The sequence below is a fragment of the Poecilia latipinna genome, unplaced genomic scaffold, assembly GCF_001443285.1.
Source record: "Poecilia latipinna isolate Pla-1442-1.1 unplaced genomic scaffold, P_latipinna-1.0 Scaffold1539, whole genome shotgun sequence".
Taxonomy (NCBI): domain Eukaryota; kingdom Metazoa; phylum Chordata; class Actinopteri; order Cyprinodontiformes; family Poeciliidae; genus Poecilia; species Poecilia latipinna.
The window spans coordinates 1-19102 of record NW_015114155.1 but is presented as its reverse complement, the minus strand read 5'-3'; the positions used below and the strand labels follow the sequence as shown (position 1 = coordinate 19102).

Sequence of the window (19102 nt, the reverse complement as noted above, 5' to 3'; positions counted from 1 at the left end):
AAAAAAAAAAAAAAAAAAAAAAAAAAAAAAAAAAAAAAAAAAAAAAAAAAAAAAAAAAAATATATATATATATATATATATAATAAGAAAATTTGTGCGGTTCATAACTTAATATTAAAATTTCATATTTTGTTTTTGAAATCATGATAATCACATCAAACAGATGTGTCCCACTAAAGTTGTAATACTTATCAGTATGAATTCTATTTTTTTTTATCCGTAATTCACTGTGTAATAGTTCAAATGTTAATATATAAAAGCTCTTTGTTTTTTGTTGTTTTTGTTTTTTCTTTAATGTGATTTTGGAAACTAGTTTCACAGGCAAAATTGTAAAACACAAATTGCATGTTTCACAGAATTAGATTTGTGTTACACTATAAGTGTATTTAAACAAAAATTAATAAATTAAACTGTTTAGTTAATGTATTGATTTTGACATATTAGGAGTATGTAAGCAAAATGTTACAAATTACCAATTTATTAAACTGGGGCACTTTTGGTACTCCACAATTCCTGCACACGAGTAGGACAAAAAAAAGACTAGGCTTTCCAGTTGGTTTTGTCCTGGCTTTCTCGCGTCATGTCACTGAATCACACCAGTGGAATTTAAATTCATGGACATTTCTGTTCCATGCCCATCCCTAAATTCCACAGAGAGAAACAAAGCGATTGTTCTATATTGTAAGATAACAAAAAGGTTAGACACAAGATACCATCCAGACATTCCTGTTGTCTGATTAATCATTTAATAAACTCATGTTTACGTTTTTTAAACTCCAAATCTAGGATCATGCCAGATGAGAAAACCTGTATGAAACAATTCCACTGGAAATAGTTTGATAAAGAGCCAAAATGAGACATCACTGGCACCAAAATAAAAACTAATGAAACATTAACAAACAAATGCAAATAAATAAATGTATAGGATGTGACTATCTTTATGAAATAATAAAATCAATTGAAAGAAGAAACAAAAGATACAGATGGCTTAACATAGCTGCTCTGTCTATTTCTTTGCTAGCAAAAATCACATATAATGTTCCAGTGTTGTGATCCAGCCATGATTCAGATAATTCAGAAGTTTTCCATACACAAAAGGAAAAATGTCACTGTCCTTTATACAGTAACACTGTTAGCAGAGGCATTAAATCCACAAAGTCAGCATGTTCTGTTCCTGATGGGTTTCATTTCATAATGTACGTGTAATGTTTGCCTTCCCAACCAGCTTTGTTTTGGTTTCCAAGGTCTAAAATTCATTGTTAGAGATTGTGACTTATCTCTATTTTACTTAGAATAATAAAAATAAAAAACCCTTTTGTGAAATTTTTTGCAACACTGGTGCCCAGCTTAGTTCAACAGGCAGCATGTGACTGAACTGGCCACAAGTCCAACATCTTTTTGGCGGATTCTGAAAGTACATCCTTGTCCTGGGGACATCAAAGCAATTCTTAAAACAATCACAGGACAATATTAAAGATTTCAATTAGGAAATTTCATAGGCTTGCACATTTTTGATACTCTTTGGGAAATGTCTGTCCAGTATTTCTGAAATAAATGTGTAAACTCTTTATACTGTTTTTAATTTGTTTGCACAGAGACAATGTACAACACTTCATTAACCTTTTGAAAGGACACATGCATAATATAAGGTTATAGTAAAAATGCCAATTTCCACTTACAATTCCTGAACAGTTTGATGTAATTTTGTAGGATTTAACAGATCATGACTTGATGAAAACTCAGTTTGGTAATTAATTAAATGCATATTTTACATACATAAAACTTTTTCGTACAATGGGAGTATTTTATTTGCAACTTCAGGTGAGACAATAACTAATAGTTACACTTGTATAACTTTTATCTTATTTGAAAAATCCTTTCAACTTTATTTAGGAGACGATATATAGATAAAGTAGCTGTTTACTGTCTGAAATAATGGAAACAAAATACAAATTAATTTTAATGTAATTACTTTGTAATTACTTTGAAATATAATTTCCATTTTTCCAGGAAACCCCTTTTCTCCATTTTTGAATTTTTGAATGAAATGAATTTCATGGATCACAATTATATCGAAGTAACACAAAATTTTGTTTTATCTTAGATTTTTGTTGAAAATCTTTAATTAGGACCCAAAGATTATGAACCCAGAGAAGGTGGTGTCGTCATCTTCATCAGCAAACAGCCCGTTGAACAGCTCTCCTCCAACCACCTGCAGCCACACTTTGTCCCCCACATCCAGGTGCAGCACAGCGCCCCCTGCTGCCTGGTCCTCGCTGGTCTGATAGTTGTCCGTGGTGTGGATGATTTTTACCCCATTCTTCATTAGGGCCACTTTCACGTTTCTGGAGAAGACGGTGATGTGGTAGGTGAAGAAGTAGGCGCCTGCTACGGGGCACGTGTATCTCCCTGTCTGTGAGTCGTAGTGGTTCTGTTGGTTGTAAATAATCTTGTCGAACCGGATCGGAAAGTTGGCTGGTGGAAGTTTACTACGCGCTGTGAGTCCCACGGAGAAGGCGCTTTTGGGGATGACAGGAGACTCTCCCTTTTCGCCGCTTTCACCCTTCTCACCCCGAGTACCCCTTTCGCCACGGTAACCAATGTTGCCTTTGTGACCAGGCACACCCAATTCTCCCTTAGGCCCTGGCTTACCAGGGGGTCCCAGTGGCCCCTGAATACCTCTGTCACCTCTGAGGCCAATTTCCCCCTTTGGACCATGTGGTCCTGGCGGGCCTAAATCTCCTTTAAGTCCTTGGGGTCCTGGCAAGCCAAGTTCTCCCTTGCTTCCTTTTATGCCGATTGGTCCCTGTATTCCTTGGGGCCCCATTTTTCCAGGAGACCCCTTTTCTCCATTTTCTCCTTTTTTCCCTTTAGGCCCAACATTACCAATAGCTCCTGGAGAGATTGAATAAAGAAATAAATAAAAATAGGAGTGAAAACCAACACTCATTACAAGCCTATGTGTATTTTATTGTTATTTTATTTTACATGTCAAATCGATACAATGCCGTACGTAACTTTTAAATGGGAGCATCGTTTTCAAAATTTTTGCATCAGTTCTGGTGGAATAATTTGTAGACAACCATTAGCCATGAACCTGACTAATCTGGACTTCAGGGTAGAGTGGCAAGAGAAGATGCTGTTTATGTCAACAAAAACATAGCACCCTGAGTACACCATGTGGAAAATGGTGGTGGCGGCTGAGTCATAATGAGGGGATGTTTTTTTTTTTTTTTTTTTTTTTATCGGAAGAGACAGGGAAAGTGGTGAGAGTTGATGGGAAGATGCATGTTAGCTAAATACGGAGCAATCTTGTAAAAGCTGTTTGAGGTTATAAAAGACTAAACATGGGTGTGGATCACTGCAAGTGCATGTGTTAGAACGGCCCAGTCAAAGTCCAGACTTTACTCTCACTGAGAATCTGTTTCAAAACTTGAAAGGTGCTGTTGGCAGACATCCCTCGGTGTGCAACACTGGTTAGAAACATGCAGCTGTAATTGCAGTGAAAGGCAGTACTCTAAAGTGTTGGCAGTTCACTACTCAGGTTACCTCTATAGTAAATGTTGTGAAGGTGTTGATGACACACTTTTAGATTTTTATAATAAGAAATGTTGAAAGCCATTCATGATTTATCTAGTTTCCTCTACAAATTTAGACCCTGCTTGATAATGGTCTGCCACATAAAATTATGATGACATACATTAAAGTTTGTAATTGTTCTTCAAGGGACATGAATACTTTTGCAAGGCACTGTAAATGGTAGATACTTTAATGTAATGCTTTAAAAAAAGGATAAATATATTGTTGTTTTTTTTTTTTTTTTTGCAAGGTTGTTATTTTTAATACATACCAGTGTCTCCTTTGATTCCTTTTAGGCCATCGGTACCGGCTGGTCCCGAAGGGCCAACTTCACCTTTACGCGAAACATCAATACAAAAATGTTTTTAAATGTTTACAATCAACACTTCGATGATAATATATTGAAACACATATTCCACTTTATCAAATATGTCTTAAGTCGCATTACAGTCATGCCTTTAAAAAGTCTTCTTCTGAACTTGCCTTGATCTCCTTTGTCCCCTCTGAGTCCGTCTCTACCGTCTCTCCCTGGTGAACCATTGTGCCCAGGATCGCCTGGTATTCCAGGGTACCCACAAACGCAGCCTTTACTTGGTGTTGTTTCCTCTGCAACGCATCTGACGACCAGGAGCAGGAGAGCAACCCTAAAGCTTATCTGCGACATTGCACATACTGTGCCTTTAGACTTTTAGAAGCTCAAGCATGGCACGGAGTAACTTCTATTACCCAAAAGGCTGACCCCCGAGATCCTCCATGCAACAGTGGCAACGTGCATGAGAGAAGCCAACAACTCACAGGCTGGGCAAAGCTTAACAAGTGCATCCTCATTGGTCACTGTATATGGTTTAGTTATTGACTGTGCTCCATCAGTTATGCATGGCCTGTGTCCCTTCAGATGCTTCTCTAGTCCATCTGAGGCTAATAATAAGCTCAGTGTCTGAGAATAGGAAGGTAGAGAGGACCAAATAGTTTCACTTGAGCTGCCTGTCTGTGCAGAGGAGAAAATAAGACATTAATCCTGGGCGAGTAGTTACACGCTTTGATATCTCACTGGCAGATTTCATATTAATTCATTGTACAGTTAAAAGGATCTGATGTATGAAGTGACCTTTGGATTAAAAAGCTGTTGCCTTTTGGTTTGATGGCCCACACTGATTAGACTTCGTTTATTCGTCCAGTGCTAACAGGGTTTTGGTTTCATATGGGGCATTAAGAAAGAGCAACACAAAGATCAGCTGGCATGAACCTGATCAGACGTATTTAACAATGGATAGCTGTGGTCAAAACATCCTGAATCCACCTGCTTTTCTAATTAATTTAAAGCTGCTTTTCCCTGTTGATATCAAACAATCATGGCACCATGTGTCAATGGGTTTTGCTTACTTTGTTTTCACCTTCACCCATGGTGAAGGTGAAAACAAGGTGTTGTTTCGTTCATGTGTTTACAGGATGTACAAAAATACCTATGCACTTAAAATGTTTCAGTTTTTTTCACATTACAACCACAAACCTTAATTTTATGTTCTGTATGAAGGTGATGAAAGAAAAATTATGCATGGTTTTTACACTTTTCTTATACCTAAAATCTGAAAAGTGTGGCCTGCACCTCTATTCAGCCCCTCTGAGCCAGTACCATGTACAGAACCACCACATCCTGATTTCACAGCTGATAGTACTTCAGGGTATGTTATATCTCTACTATCTTTGTACAGGCTGAAATATTTCCACATCCTTTGTATTTGTGCCATACTTGTTCCATTTCCAGATCTTCTGAGATAAGATATTGTTTTATAACCTAAAGGTGTTTTAAACCCTGCTGTGTTCCTTGGTTGATTTATGAATGACTGATAAAGATTTTTGGTTACTGACCCCCGTAAGTTGAGATTTTTTGGACAACATCCTCCTTTTCTTTCTCCAAATTAGAATTAAATGTTTGTGTAACTTTTAAGCTCGGGGGCCTGCTATTAAAGCATCTAGTTCTATAAATTAACTTAAAAAAATTCTAAACCAGGTCTTTGATCAGTGTAATTTTGATTTTGGCAACATATACACTCAAATGACTCAATTCCTTCCCCTTCAATAAGGAAAGATGAGCCTTCAACATCATTAGAAGAGCATTGAGAGATTTGATTTCCTACTCCTGCTGCTAAACAAAAGGTTACTGTTACTCTGGCTCGGATCAGAAACCAGCATCCAAATAATTGCGCTGTACTGCAGACACTTTATTAGATTGCCCCCAGTGAGCAGAGACAATAAGGATGGCGGCAAAGGAGGAACGGGAACATAAAGCCAAGGTAGGAGAAAAAACACTCAGTGCTTGCAGTGAGCACATGGTATTCACCTCAGGGAAGACAAAAAATGCTTATTCATACTTTATTTTTCCAGTAATCCTTCTTACACACATCCACATATAAATAGGTTTCCAAAGTACAAACAGAACACACATAAACAGTGCACATTAAAGCAACATGTTTACCTGGCACCATGAACCTTTTATTGTCAAACGTGTTGGCTACTGCACATTCACATGTTGCACCGTGCACATATTAGACACAGCATGAACAAATATGGAACAGATAACAAACGAGGGCATGGCTCAGAACAAATGACGCTCATCTATAATTTAATACCAGCAGATCAAGGACCCAGCCTTTGAAGTCCCATAACCAGGCACAACGTGAGGTTGATTTGGTTACAGAAGAAACAGCAACAAGTCTTTGGGCAGAACCACAGAGACTTCGTCACTGATTGAGCCTTGCTAGGATTAAGGCTAAAGAATCACACTGGAACAGAATAGTCTATGATCACCAAAATATAGGAAATATATAAATAACGATACACCATGCCTTAACAGTCACTTCGAGTATCTCTGTAAACAAGTGTACAGTACAGATGGCTTTTATTGTGGTTAATTAAATAAAAACAAAATACACATTGTCTCACCAAATACGGAGGTAAGAAGGCAAAAGAAAAGAGAGAATAATACAGAAGAAGCATGAAGTCATAAATCTGCAGTGTAGCTGACATCATTTTATTAAGAAGTAAAGGAAAACAGTGTTGGGCAAAAGCAGCAATTACAGGGAAGTTGAGGTTAAGATGGCAGGTGTGGCAAAGCTTAGGAGAGTTTTATTTTAGGGCTACAGCATTTGTGGGATTAGTAGAAAAACAAAGTCTGAGATCAAGGATTAGAGGGGGGGGTCTACATGATCTGACGGTGCATACCGTAGCCCGTCATGCCAGCCTGGGAAGCGCCGCGATTGCTGCCCATCTGCAGGCCGATCAAACTCTGTCCTTGGCGCAGCTGCTCTTCAGTAAACTCTCGTCTGTACCCCTGGGCTTTCCTGTGCGTGTACAACAAGAGGGTTGTACATGTGTGAGGACTCTGAAGGTGGGTTTTTGATGTTTTCAGAGGTTGTTTTTTTTTCTCTCCGTACCTGTGGAACCAGTCTCGGTCACCTTTGTATTGGCCGTCATCCTTTGTGACAGCCAAACTCCCCAGAGCCATCAGGGTTCTTTGCACTGCTGCCATGTCTTTTCCTATAACAAGCAAACATGTGGAAGAAAATGTTCTGGTCAGATAACAGAAAAACTAAAAAAAAAGAAAAGCCCAACATGCAAAACACCAAATGTGAAGATAAATTAACAGAAAACGTGCATAATAAAATATGGTTGCAGCAACATCATGTGGGAATGATTTTCGTTAATAGAAATAGAGAAGATGATCAGAGTTTTGGGGGAAATTGGGTCCATAGGTACGGTTATTTTTCAAACACTTTCAGTGTATTTTGTTGATATTTTGTTGAGTCTTTACATGACATACCAACACAAAGATGAGCCAAGTTGAATGAATGGAATGGAGACAGAGTTTTCAGTTTTTCAGTAATGAAAAATGTTCCATGCATTTGGAGTCATTCCAAACAACTTCCTTCAGAAGTCGCCCAATTAGTAGACAAGAGTCTTAGTGTGTGTAATTTAATATTAATATAAATACAGCTGTTCTGTGAAGCCCTTAGATATTTGAAAATGCCATCTCCACTGTGGAATATGGTGGTGGCAGCATCATGATGTGGGGATGTTTCTCTTCTGCAGGGTCAGGAATGCCGACCCAAACTGTTAGGAAGATCGATGAAGCTAAATGCAGGACAGTCCTGGTAGGAAAACCTGGCAACTGTTAGGAATAGAGATCCACCTTCCAGCAGGACAGCTCAGAGACTACTGTATTAAAGCGGCTCAGTTAAAGTTCGAACCTCTCCATTCAATCTGAGTGAAATTGGGCTATTTGTAAAGATACATGAGAAAAAAAAATCAAGCTACATATGTGAAACATGCATCTAAAGGGTTGCATTTGTGACTGCAATACAGGGTCCCTCTACTGACAGAGAGGCTTAATACAAAAGCACAGAAAACTTTTCAGATTTCATTTGTAAAAGATTAAATGATACTTTTTTTCTTCCACTTCGAACTTAAACATAACTTTGTGCTGATCTGTTCTATAAAGTTTCAATAAAATCCAAATTTAGATCGCTGGAAAATCTTGAAAAATGCAGTTTACACATCCATCCATCCATCCATCCATCCATCCATCCATCCATCCATCCATCCATCCATCCATCCATCCATCCATCCATCCATCCATCCATCTCCTCACCTTCCCAGAGGTCCACGGTTTGAAAAATATCTGTGGTTGTGACTCCATAAGCTTCTGCTGCTTGCAGGAACTGGGAGATCTTCTCCATCTGTTTGAAGGCCATTTGAGTCTCAGGAATCTTTTTGATGGGTTCTTTGCCCCGCGGATAAAGGCTGTTTATGAGTCGACAGAGAATCTGTTACAGAGGAAGGACAGAAGTCTGCCTTAGTCATCCTGCGAACAGAACCTTCGGCACCAAGCCATGATGAGACTCTGGGTATTTGCTGGTATCTAATGCAATTCACAGGGTTTCAGTTGTTCTGCAGAGTTTCTACTTTTGCTACTTGACATTTAAAATCTCTGCCAGAATAACACGCATATGAAGGAGAGCTAAAGACCTATATTTTTAAATCTACCTTTGCATAAATTTGGATTTATTTTGTGAATCTTATTCTGAATGGTGCCTTATAAATAAAGTTTTACTTACTTACTGCTCCTCAGGAAGGAGTACAAAAGGACATTAAATTTGGCATTTTAAACTGAAATTTATTTAAAATTCTCCAAAAATGTAAAAAAAAATAATAATAATGCTACCTTAAATTAACTTGTAAGAAGGAGGCATTTTTATCTAAGCGGCTGCATTTTTGTGAAGAAATCAACCAATTTCCCCCTGGTTTTTGCTTTCATGGATTTTTCTGAAAGATTTGTTTTAGCAGGTTTATCTGCAGCATTTAGCTAAAAGACACAGCAGCACAGAGCCTGTTGTGAAGTTCAGAAAAAATAAGTCTTAGCAACAATAACGTTTTTCACTTAAGATGCTGAAAATCCCTAAGTATGTGCACAGAAAGACTTAGCAGATTGCAGGTTAAAATTTTACATGTCTGGTTTTCTACTTTTTGAATAAAACTAGTGAGTAAAACAGTTTTTCTAAATCTCTACCTTGAGAAAAAATGTTATTAAGCGTAATAAGTAAGAGGGCACATAAATTGGCCATCATGTGGCAGCCATTTCATATCTGTCAGCGCTATTATGTTGTATCTTAAATAATTCAAAGTATGTCTATTTTAGGGACTGCAGCCGCTCACCGTTCCGTCCATCAGCCACGTCTGGAAGTTCTGCTTGCCCGGCTGCGGTTTCTCCAGGTTTCCTCCACACTGTGCGACTATCCAGTCCACCAGGCGCTGCTCCAGGTCAGGATCGTACTTCTGTTCGATCTTCTCCTGCACCTCCCGGCTCAGTCCGTAACTGGGCCCTCGGTTCGCCATGGCAGGCCTTCCTTAGGATCTATAGAGAACAACGTGTGGATGTCCAGCTGTCCTGAAGGAAGTAGATGTTACAGACTGAGTTAAGTGAAAATAAAAACAAAAACAAACTTATGCAAGGCATTGTGGGTTACTTCTCAGACACAATGCCTTGCAAAATATTTCACATTTTGTCTTGTTACAGAAGCAAAACCTCACTGAGATATAAACAAAACCAACAGAAGGAAATGCATAGGAAGTGGAGGAAAGTGATGCATAATATCTGATTTTCTCTTACAAATAAAAATCTAGAAATATGTCATCCATTTATTCAGCTGTAGTTGTACATTTTGTATGACCTGCATTTGCTAGTTTATCTTTAGTATCATCACTTGTTCTTATGCGTATCTTTGAGTTTTTAATCTGGCTCCCACTTTGCTTCTCTTTTGTTGTGTGGGTTTGTCTGTACTAGCTTTACTAATCAAGAGACTAAAATTAAGAAAAATTGAAAAACAAATAGCTCAAAGTCCATTAGATTGTATAAAGATTGTTGACAAAAGTTTTTACCTAATGCTGTTTGAGAATTTCGAGAATTTCTGGACTTTGACTGGACCATTACAATTATATTGAAGCTCTGGCCGCATGTTTCAGGTTGTCCTGCTGGAAGGACCTCTAACCAAATCTCACTTTTTTTGCAGCCTTCAGCAGCCCAGCCAGCATGCCTAGGTGGGACCCATGTGGGGGAAAGGAGGGTTGATATATGGGTCCCATATGGGTTTGTCCGTGGGTTCCACGATGGCCCCACATGGGTTTGCCCATGTAGGGCCAGAGCCCACATGGGCCCTGCATGGGCCCTATATGGTGGTGGCCCACATGGGTTTGCCCTCCTTTTCCCCACATGGGGCCCACCTAGGTTTTCTGATCTTCCAGCCTCCCTTTCCATATTGAAGAAAAACATACCCACAGCATGATGATGACCCCACCATGCTTCATCATGGGGATGGAGCATGGTGGCCACAAAACAGAACAGCTATATTCGTACTCACAGGAGAATCTATTTCTTATTCTAAATGCTGCTGGTTGCACTAGATTTTATTTATTTTTGTTAAACTGAAACCATATTTTTCCCTTTGAGTTCACATTCATGCTCTTTTTTATGTTGTTCTATCACTTAAACCCCCACCAGAAAACCTCGAATTTATGACTGCAATAAAACTAAATGAAAGTAGTGAATAATTTAGCAATCACTGCAGTGATGAAGTAACGCTTTATCACTCGTGTAATTCTTTTAATTTAATATTTTTACTTCTATGCTTTGCACGAAATCTGCTGCACAAATCAGCAAATCTGTGGAGGCAGTGAAAAAAAGAAGGGTGTGGTCTGTTGGCTGCCGTCCCGAGCGAGGACAAGCCCTCTTATTGCTATGACAACAATCTAACCTGCTTCCGGCTAGCTGGGCGCAGTGATGCTGCTTCATATGACCTACAGTGGACAGTGACGCAAATTAAATCACTGAATGTATGCAGGAACTTCACAATCGCACAGAACAGCCACGTTCACAGCTGATCATACGCATCACAGCGGGCAACTGTGTTTTGCAAAATCATGTCAGGTCCGCTGTGACGTAAACGTTGTATTTTCTGCGTCTTTCGAAACGAGCAGTTTTTCCAAGTTAAAAAAAAAAAAGATTTTCTTCTAAAATGTTTCACCTTCCAGTTTCAGTCTTTGCAACGCATTTTTGTTGTTTCTTCGAACTGTTTGATTTAAAAGAAGAAGAAAAAAAGAAAAAGAAAAACTGCTGCGCACACAAAGCTGCGACATATTGCATCGATTGCATAAACATGACGCCCCACATGTGATAAACACGCTGTCAGTAGTTTTGAAGGATGAAATGTGTCACTTACTGCAAAAGGAAAGCGCGATCACTGGTGTCCCGTATCCCAACACTGAGCTTATTCAGAGCAGAGGACGATGATGCTGAAGTGCTGAAGCATCCATAAAGCGCAGGACGAGCGCGCCTCCGGGCCAGACTGGACCTCACTCTGTCCGGGAGGGGTCGACTCGCTGGGTTTTATATGCACCAGCTCCACCAAGAGGGGGTCGAGGGGTGGAGGGGTCCCTGCGGACGCTCAGCAGCGGAATGCGACGTGACTCCTCTGTCCCGGATGGCGGTCAGTGTGTTAGTGCCTGCTCAGCTGTGTGCAAAGTGACCCCCTCCACCCCTCTGCCCCTCAGCAAGCAAGGCCACATGAATGCGTCAAATCAATTGTCAGCAAGCCAATACTGATCAGCTCTGTGTCCAAAACAACACCCACAAAATGATCTTATCCTCAGAGTCAGCTAAATTCAGTTCAGTGATTTGATCACTGGCTCCTCGCTCACATTTATTTTGCACAACTGGTAAAAAAAAAAAAAATAAATAATAATAATAATAATAATAATAATAATAATAATAATAATAATAATAATAATAATAATAATAATTGAAAGAAATTTTTTTTTATTACGGTAAACTGAAAAACTCTCTGAACTCATTTTTTAATGTAAAAAAAATAAAAAGTTCAAACCTTTCAGAGTACGAAGAAAGGCAGGAAGGAAAGAATGATACAAAAAAAGTATCACGGTAAAAAAGTTGTTTGTAAGAGCCGATGTGGAGGACCTCCAGAGCCGCAGATTGCACACCCACGCCACGCCTTATAACATTTCACTTAATCAGAGCATAGAGAGAGATTTTGACTACTTCTGTTGAACAATCTCTAAGTTGTTCAGAGCTCTGGCTTCTCTTTTCCACAACCTTGTGTCAGTTTTATCATGTAGTTTTGGATTCTTGTCCCACTGAAAGATCTAATGATGATCTGTTGTAGTTCTACCAGACCTTTTTCTTTGAATGTCCTGATACTTCAAAGACGTCCTGATGTCTGCACTCAACAACAGGCCCACAGCATCACAGCATCCACCACCATAGTCAACAGAAGCTGTAGCATCTTTTTCTAAAATATTCATTTTTTTTTTTTTTGACTCTGAACTAAAATGGAGTGTTTATCTTAAGTGACCAAAGCACACAGTTCAAAGCACAGTACCAGGAGAGTTTGGCGAACTCCTTGTGATGGCAGGAGAGAAGCCATCTTCTTCCAACCACAAACAACTGGTTGGCATGACAACTCCTTATGGTTGTTATGGAAATCTGACTCCAGGATGCCCCTCTTTGCTGAGTTCTTTAATTCTGAGCTTTGTGGACGTTTTTACTCCCCTTAGCATCCTCATCACAGAGGCAAGACAAGCCTTGATCCTCATTCAACCCAGTTAAAGTGGTTAAAACTAATAAGTTTTTGCGAACAGTGTTAAAGATTACTAATTAGAAGTTCCTAAAAAAAATTAAGAGCAATGTAAAAAAAAAAAAAAAAAAAAAAAGTTTGATAAGTGTTTTTGTAAAATAGTTATTTCTTATCATGGGATGTTTGTTTAATATGCTGCGTCAGTATAATATATATATTTTTTTATTTTAAAGAATTTACACATCCTCACCAGGAGTTCCAGTACATGAGGATGGCACAGTAGCTTCTTCCCAAAAACACTCTCATCCTTTCCCTTAGCTTCCATCTGTAAAATGACATTTAGACATAAGCATAAAAAATGACCGACTACAGAGTTCAGTCATAACTTAAAGGTCAGCGGTGCAGTTGAGAGGAGCTGAGAGAAAGTGGTTGATTTGCCCCATTAAACACAGAGCAGCTAGTGGACAATTACATGTTAATAATCAACTGTTCAGCTGCTCCGTTCAATGACTAAAGGACAGCAGGCTTCAGAAGGATGTGGAGAAAAAAAAAATAAAACCTGTGAACAGAAAATCACAAATAGTAAAAGCTCAGAGCCAAGATTCACAGGGCTGCTAGGATAAATGCTTTGCACTTTATGTTATTGTTCAGTGATGATGTAAATGAGGCAAAATGTCCTGATTTAGTTGTTTTGCAGTAACACTCTTTTGAGGTGAGATCCCGTCAGTTTTTATTGTGTTTCTCCAGTAACTGTATAAGATTTCTAAAAATTCTGTTTCATTTCTCATCGGATGAAGTAATAAAAAAAAACACACTGGTCATATGAAATACAACTGAGATCAAAAAGTCCATGTGAAATCTGAAACATAACTAATCCAAAATGATTGCCGCAACTTCATTTGTGCTGCTTCTGCAATATTTTAAATGAGACTGAAGAGCCAATATTTGTGCATCACATGATAAACTATCATCTGACAGCAAGTGCAGGAAACATTGACATCTGATAATCGTCTTAGGAGCTGATGTTCTCGGAAATAAACACTAAGGTTAATCTATGCAAAGATTGATTTTCTTAATATCAGCCTAGTTTAGGATTATCATCATGTGGAAACACTTCTCCACGTTTCCCGCATCTGAACCAAACTGTCACTCTCTGATAAAAAGAAATTGATCTTAATGTCCGGGAGCCACAAAGGTCATGCCTATCTTAACTTTCCAGGACGTAGTGAACTTTACATCTACAGACACTGAGAAAGTGTCAAACAAGAAAGGAAGACAATGTTTTACTGTCAGCAGAGTCAAAGATTGAGCTACTTTGCTGCAACAACAACAACGTTTGGAGGAGTCAAGGTGAGGTTTTAAAGTCAGAAACACTGTACCAAGTGTCAAGCATGGCGGTGGAAGTGTCATGTTCATGTTTTACCGTCAGTGGAGCTGGTATGCTGCACAAAATGAAAGGAGTAATGGAGTGGAGGACTACTTTCACTTTTTAAGCTCAATTTCAAATCTACTCCACCATGGCTATTTGAACATAACTTAGTTTTCCAACTGGACAATGACTCAAAACCTGAACCAGAACTAGTGTTGAAATGGATGTAGCAGAGTGTAGCCAAACCTTCCGAAGAAAGTTATAAACTACAGCTAGAAGCCAGGTTCACGATGATATACCAATAATTTTAAAGAGTTCTGCTATTTCTGCAAATAAATGTTTATATTCAACTAATATTAATGGGGGTAGGTGCATACATTTAAGCATGTGTATCATATGCAACATTATGCATCTCCAACATCTCCAGATTAATGACATTCATGCCACTGATGAATGTATGTAAACTTCCAACCTGCATTGTTAATGTCAGACTCTATAAGGCTCAGTTTGCATGTAAAAAAAAACAAAAACAAAGTTATCTATAGTTTCATGAGAAAAACAAACCATAGCTTAACAAGTTTGGATCCTCTTCTTTACCTGCATTTATGCTGTTTAACACCATCAAGCTGTAATTGGTCAGAAATTCTTGTTCATCTAGTTTAAAATTTTAGACCTAGTAGAAACACGTTCTTGGTGTAGTATTCAAAATATACAACTAAGAGAATATTCCCTTTATTATTTCTACAATAGAGGTCAAAGTTTGTAAAATGTTCCCTCTGTAAATGATAATGTTTACTCTGCTGTCGTCGACTCTCAGAAACTTACAACCTGCACTCTGGTGTGCAGAGGTTTTATTGGCGAAAAATAGGTGAAAACTGGGTATAAAGGCACAGGAAAACTGTGTATGCTAGGAGATAGAGGGGAAACAGTGTAACAGTAAGAATGACAACAAAGACGGCTAATCATAATTCTCAATACAACAACCAGAAACATACAAATGCAACCTGAAAATTTTAGGGTTCATTACCATTTGCAACATAATGAGATGTTAGTGATGACAGACAAAAACAGGACAAAAGAAAAACAACTGATGCATCAGAGGTGACGTTTGGCAGAGCAACATGCCGTTGTTTGGTTATTTTTCCTTGCGGGCAGACTTCCCAGTTAGCAGTCATATCCTGAACATCTCCTCTCTCCCTTCTTCAGACCATGGTGGTCAGCTTGTCTATCAGATCGTCAATAGTGTAGACCATGAGCTTGATGTCTTCCTTCTCGGACATGCGGTGCTGGCCGTTCCGCCTCAGAATGATGTCCACGTCGGGGCTGAGGACGCGCTCCGCAACCTGCATGGAGATGTGCCAGGGCACGTCCTCGTCTTTGAGGCCGTGAATGAGCCGTACGGGGCAGGTGATGGGGAGGGGGCTCTGAAGGACACAGTGGTTTTCCGCCTCACGCAAGAAGTCCATGCTGAACTTGTACAAACCTTCCTCTGTGTGCTTGCTGGGCAGTGACCACTCGCCTTTGGCCTCTAGCTCCTTGCGAGTCTGTGGGTTTTAAATATGGAGATCACACAAAATGTTAAAAGAAAGAAAAAAAAAAAACTGATTGTGAAACTCAGCTGACGTACAGCGTGATCCAACATGGTCTCACCTCTAATGGAAGAGAGTTGAACGCCGTGACAAAGTGGTCAGCAGCAGAAGCGATGCCGACCAGTGCAGCGGTTTTCTCTGGTCTTGCGATGGCGGCCAGCAGCATGAGCCAACCGCCCAAACTGGATCCCACCAGGATCTGGAAAGAAGAAACAAAAACACCACAAAATTAGTTACATGAGAAAAAAAAGCATCTGAAAACACAAAGTAAAAGTAAATAAATTAGGCAAAGAAGACAAACAGAAGCCAATGGTGACAGAATCCTAATTCCATATATGACCAAACAGCGCCATCTTCTGGAGATGTGGTAAAACCAACAAAAGATTTTTTTTTTAGAAAGATCTCACTAGCTTTTTCAGACTATGACACAGAATCTTCCCCCAAAAACATTGTTAGTGGTTATAAGAAGGCAAAATTAGGTAAAGTTCAAGAGGAGTGAGGATTTTTACTAGATTTCACCTCCTTTTATGTGTGTTTTTTATGTTTTCCCTTGCTTTCAGGAGCTCTTTCAAACCAATAATCCCCATTTTCCAACTTAAAAATACAGTTTCCATTTAAGGGGTAAGCTGAAAAGTTTACAATTTGAAACATATTTGTGTTGAGATGTAACCTAGAGTTAGATGACAGAAGGGTTTTCCTTTATGAGTCTACATCTGTTTGAGATCCTTACTATATTGTTTTTGTCAAGAGTCAAACAAAACATATGAAGCTACATGTTGCTTAAATTGTCCAAAAGAAAAAACCGAAACAAAACAAAACAAAACAAAAATCAAAGGATGAACAATATGTACCTGCGGTCCCTCTGTTAACTCATCTAACACATAAAGAACATCTTTTTTCCAGATACCAACTGTTCCGTCAGCTAGCGCTCCCTCTGAAGCACCGTGTCCCGTGTAGTCAAACCTGAAAGAACAGAAGCAGAACAAGAGATGCCTGTGAGAAGTAAACGGTAAGATCATGGCGAACCATGCATAGATGGACAGTTTTTTTCCTAATACCTCCTATTTGTGATCAGATCCTCTGAGAACAACTAGAAGAAGAAACTTCCCAGGTCTGCCTGTGAGAAGCCATGCGCATTTCAGAAACAAACAAATTGTGATCAAGCCCAAGAACTGAACTCATTAGAATTTTAGCATGTCAAAGTGAATTTCAGAAGAAGGCTCAATGCTAAATATTAATTCTTCAAATAAATGTTACATATTTACATAAATAGTATTTTTTTCCCTCTGTGTTAACAAAGACATATGACTGTAAAGCTGTTAAAAACAATACCGAATGTGTGTCACTGGCAAAGCTTTTGGCCATGATTGGACATGTAGAAAGCACACAAGGCAAGCCAGGCAAACGGCATATGACTGTTAGGCAAGGTAATGGAAAAAAGAATGAATCAGCATACTCATAGTTCATCACAAAAGTACTTGTATTGCATTTGGTAGCATTTTTGCATTGTAGCAAGAAGATACTTCAGGTCTGATGTCTTTGTGCATGCTCTCTGTGCATGCTTGGGTTCTTCCTGGGTACTCTGAATCCTCCCAAAGTCCATAACATAGTGACTGTTAGGTTAACTGATCTCTCTTTATTGTTCTTAGTTCATGGTTGTCTTTCCTATACATCTCTAATTTCCCTGCCATGGACCGGCAGCCTGTCCAGTGTGCACCCCGTCTCTTGCCCTATGACCAGTGGAGACGAAACACACTTTTCCTCAATAACAACTTCTAATTTAATGTGGAAGACATCCCCAAGTCAAAAGGGGTGTATAGTCCCTCCAGCAAGTTCTGGATCTTCTAAGGCAGGTGTGCCCAAAAGTCGGTCCACCAGGGCCGGCATCCTGCAGGTTTTAGTTCTCTCCCTGGTGGTAGTAAGAACCTTTTCAGCTCGTCAATGTTCCTCTTAGGCCTTCTAACCAGCCATCATTTGATCCAGGTGCATTAAACCAGGGAGCGAACTAAAACATGCAGGATGCTGGCCCTCGAGGACCCACTTTGGGCACCCCTGTTCTAAGGGATCTCCTCCTTGTGAATTGTGGCCAGAAAACCTTTACACAGAAGTGTTCAAAAGTAAATGTTGTAAAAGCAATTATGCGGTGCTCAATCCGAGAGCGTGCCAGATGTATTTTGTTCAGATCTGTTCAGCAGTCTACCTGCAGTCTTCTGTGATGGGTTTGGGTGACTTACCTGAGGTATGAGTGCCCTAACGACCTGCAGAACTCTTCCAGAGCCTCGGCTTTCTGGCCATTCATGTTGGAGCCATAGCCTGGCAGAAACACCACTCCTGGGCTCTTGCCCTTCACCCTTCTGTAAGCTAGCTTTGGAAGGTCTGGTCTGGATGCATACTGAACTGTTGATTTGTGTCTTCTGTCCGCTGTACAACACATGGTTATTAGTTACCCAACAGTGCGATTTATAATGAAATGTCAACACAAAGGGCAACAAAGATGGCATAAAGACGAAACTATGTTGGATAAAGCGTAAACTGGCCGACATTTTATGAAAATTAGTTAAAGCATGGCAGCATTTCAGCACGTTATCACGCCCAGTCGAAGCTAATTAATGCACAGCATGTTCAAAAACACTATAATAATTTCAGATTACGTTAAATGCTGGTATAAGAATGAAGAATAGCAGTGATTACGGTTGGAAGGTATATTACACGCCTTTAGTTCACATTCCCTACATTTTTAAGGACGTCACAATCGCCACACCCCCTCTTGTTTATTTATTCAACTTGACGGACGTTTGAGCGTTGTAAATTTAATACTAAAAGTAGAAAGGAATCGCACAAACCTTGCAGGTGTTGTGAAGGCAGAGCTGCGACCCTTGCATTTCGCAACATTAGTGAAAGTCCTCTGCTACAGGACCTCAGCGACACGGCTGCCATACTGTTCCGCGAACACTAAACGAAGTATCGCGAGAAAAGCTGTAGCAACTCTCGTTTGCTAAGAGAGTGGTTTACGTTCCAGTAATGGGGGGTCTGTGACCCCATGGCTCTGAAGCTGCTTGCGGGAAACTTGTCCCTTAGCTTTTTGCTGCTTTAAACAAGAGTATACTTTAAGGCAAGAGTTTGTGGTTAAACAGTTTGCTAGTTGTCCATCCATTTCTGTAAACATGTGCCAGTATGATGACCAATAAATAACCAATAGAGGGTAATGAAATTGTCAAATGAGTATATCAAGTTTCAGTTCAATGTCCTAAATATAGCACCCTAACTGTAACCCTGATAATTATACCTTATCTGTTTTTAATTTTAGTAGGGTTAACCTCTTGTTCCCTTTACTTGGGGAACAAGGGGATTATTACCCAGATAGCACATGATGTTAAATCAACGTTGAAAAATAGTTAGAATCGTTGATTTTTGGTTGAAGT

The 19102-nt window shown here is 39.4% G+C and overlaps 3 protein-coding genes across 3 annotated transcripts; all 3 read right to left on the bottom strand.

Annotated features, from left to right (window-relative positions):
- Positions 1 to 950: 950 nt before the first annotated feature.
- Positions 951 to 5844, bottom strand: c1qtnf9 (C1q and TNF related 9). The gene is made up of 3 exons (XM_015058414.1): positions 4063 to 5844; positions 3851 to 3913; positions 951 to 2895 (listed from the first exon to the last, which is right to left on the bottom strand). The coding sequence occupies exons 1-3, from the start codon at positions 4241 to 4243 to the stop codon at positions 2126 to 2128; spliced, it is 1014 nt and encodes a 337-aa protein (XP_014913900.1). The 5' UTR covers positions 4244 to 5844; the 3' UTR covers positions 951 to 2125.
- A 96-nt stretch (positions 5845 to 5940) lies between these two features.
- tagln3b (transgelin 3b) lies at positions 5941 to 11715 on the bottom strand. The gene is made up of 5 exons (XM_015058415.1): positions 11352 to 11715; positions 9292 to 9523; positions 8228 to 8402; positions 7014 to 7116; positions 5941 to 6920 (listed from the first exon to the last, which is right to left on the bottom strand). Exons 2-5 carry the CDS (start codon positions 9469 to 9471, stop codon positions 6779 to 6781), a joined length of 600 nt encoding a protein of 199 aa, XP_014913901.1. The 5' UTR covers positions 9472 to 9523; positions 11352 to 11715; the 3' UTR covers positions 5941 to 6778.
- A 3191-nt stretch (positions 11716 to 14906) lies between these two features.
- abhd10b (abhydrolase domain containing 10, depalmitoylase b) lies at positions 14907 to 18677 on the bottom strand. The gene is made up of 5 exons (XM_015058417.1): positions 18524 to 18677; positions 17915 to 18101; positions 16532 to 16643; positions 15742 to 15879; positions 14907 to 15635 (listed from the first exon to the last, which is right to left on the bottom strand). Exons 1-5 carry the CDS (start codon positions 18615 to 18617, stop codon positions 15294 to 15296), a joined length of 873 nt encoding a protein of 290 aa, XP_014913903.1. The 5' UTR covers positions 18618 to 18677; the 3' UTR covers positions 14907 to 15293.
- Between the last annotated feature and the right edge of the window lie 425 nt (positions 18678 to 19102).

Bases quoted from the DNA above. Each gene is read 5' to 3' on its own strand.
- c1qtnf9 (XM_015058414.1), bottom strand. From the start codon at position 4,243: ATGTCGCAGATAAGCTTTAGGGTTGCTCTCCTGCTCCTGGTCGTCAGA. The intron at 3,914-4,062 runs GCAAGTTCAGAA...TTTCGCGTAAAG, and splicing joins AGGGGACAAAGGAGATCAAG to GTGAAGTTGGCCCTTCGGGA. The intron at 2,896-3,850 runs GTATGTATTAAA...CAATCTCTCCAG, and splicing joins AGGAATCAAAGGAGACACTG to GAGCTATTGGTAATGTTGGG.
- tagln3b (XM_015058415.1), bottom strand. From the start codon at position 9,471: ATGGCGAACCGAGGGCCCAGTTACGGACTGAGCCGGGAGGTGCAGGAG. The intron at 8,403-9,291 runs GTGAGCGGCTGC...CCTCTGTAACAG, and splicing joins CGTGGCTGATGGACGGAACG to ATTCTCTGTCGACTCATAAA. The intron at 6,921-7,013 runs GTACGGAGAGAA...GTACACGCACAG, and splicing joins GACCGAGACTGGTTCCACAG to GAAAGCCCAGGGGTACAGAC.
- abhd10b (XM_015058417.1), bottom strand. From the start codon at position 18,617: ATGGCAGCCGTGTCGCTGAGGTCCTGTAGCAGAGGACTTTCACTAATG. The intron at 18,102-18,523 runs GTTTGTGCGATT...TGTGTTGTACAG, and splicing joins GCCTTCACAACACCTGCAAG to CGGACAGAAGACACAAATCA. The intron at 15,636-15,741 runs GTGAGACCATGT...TAAAACCCACAG, and splicing joins TCAACTCTCTTCCATTAGAG to ACTCGCAAGGAGCTAGAGGC.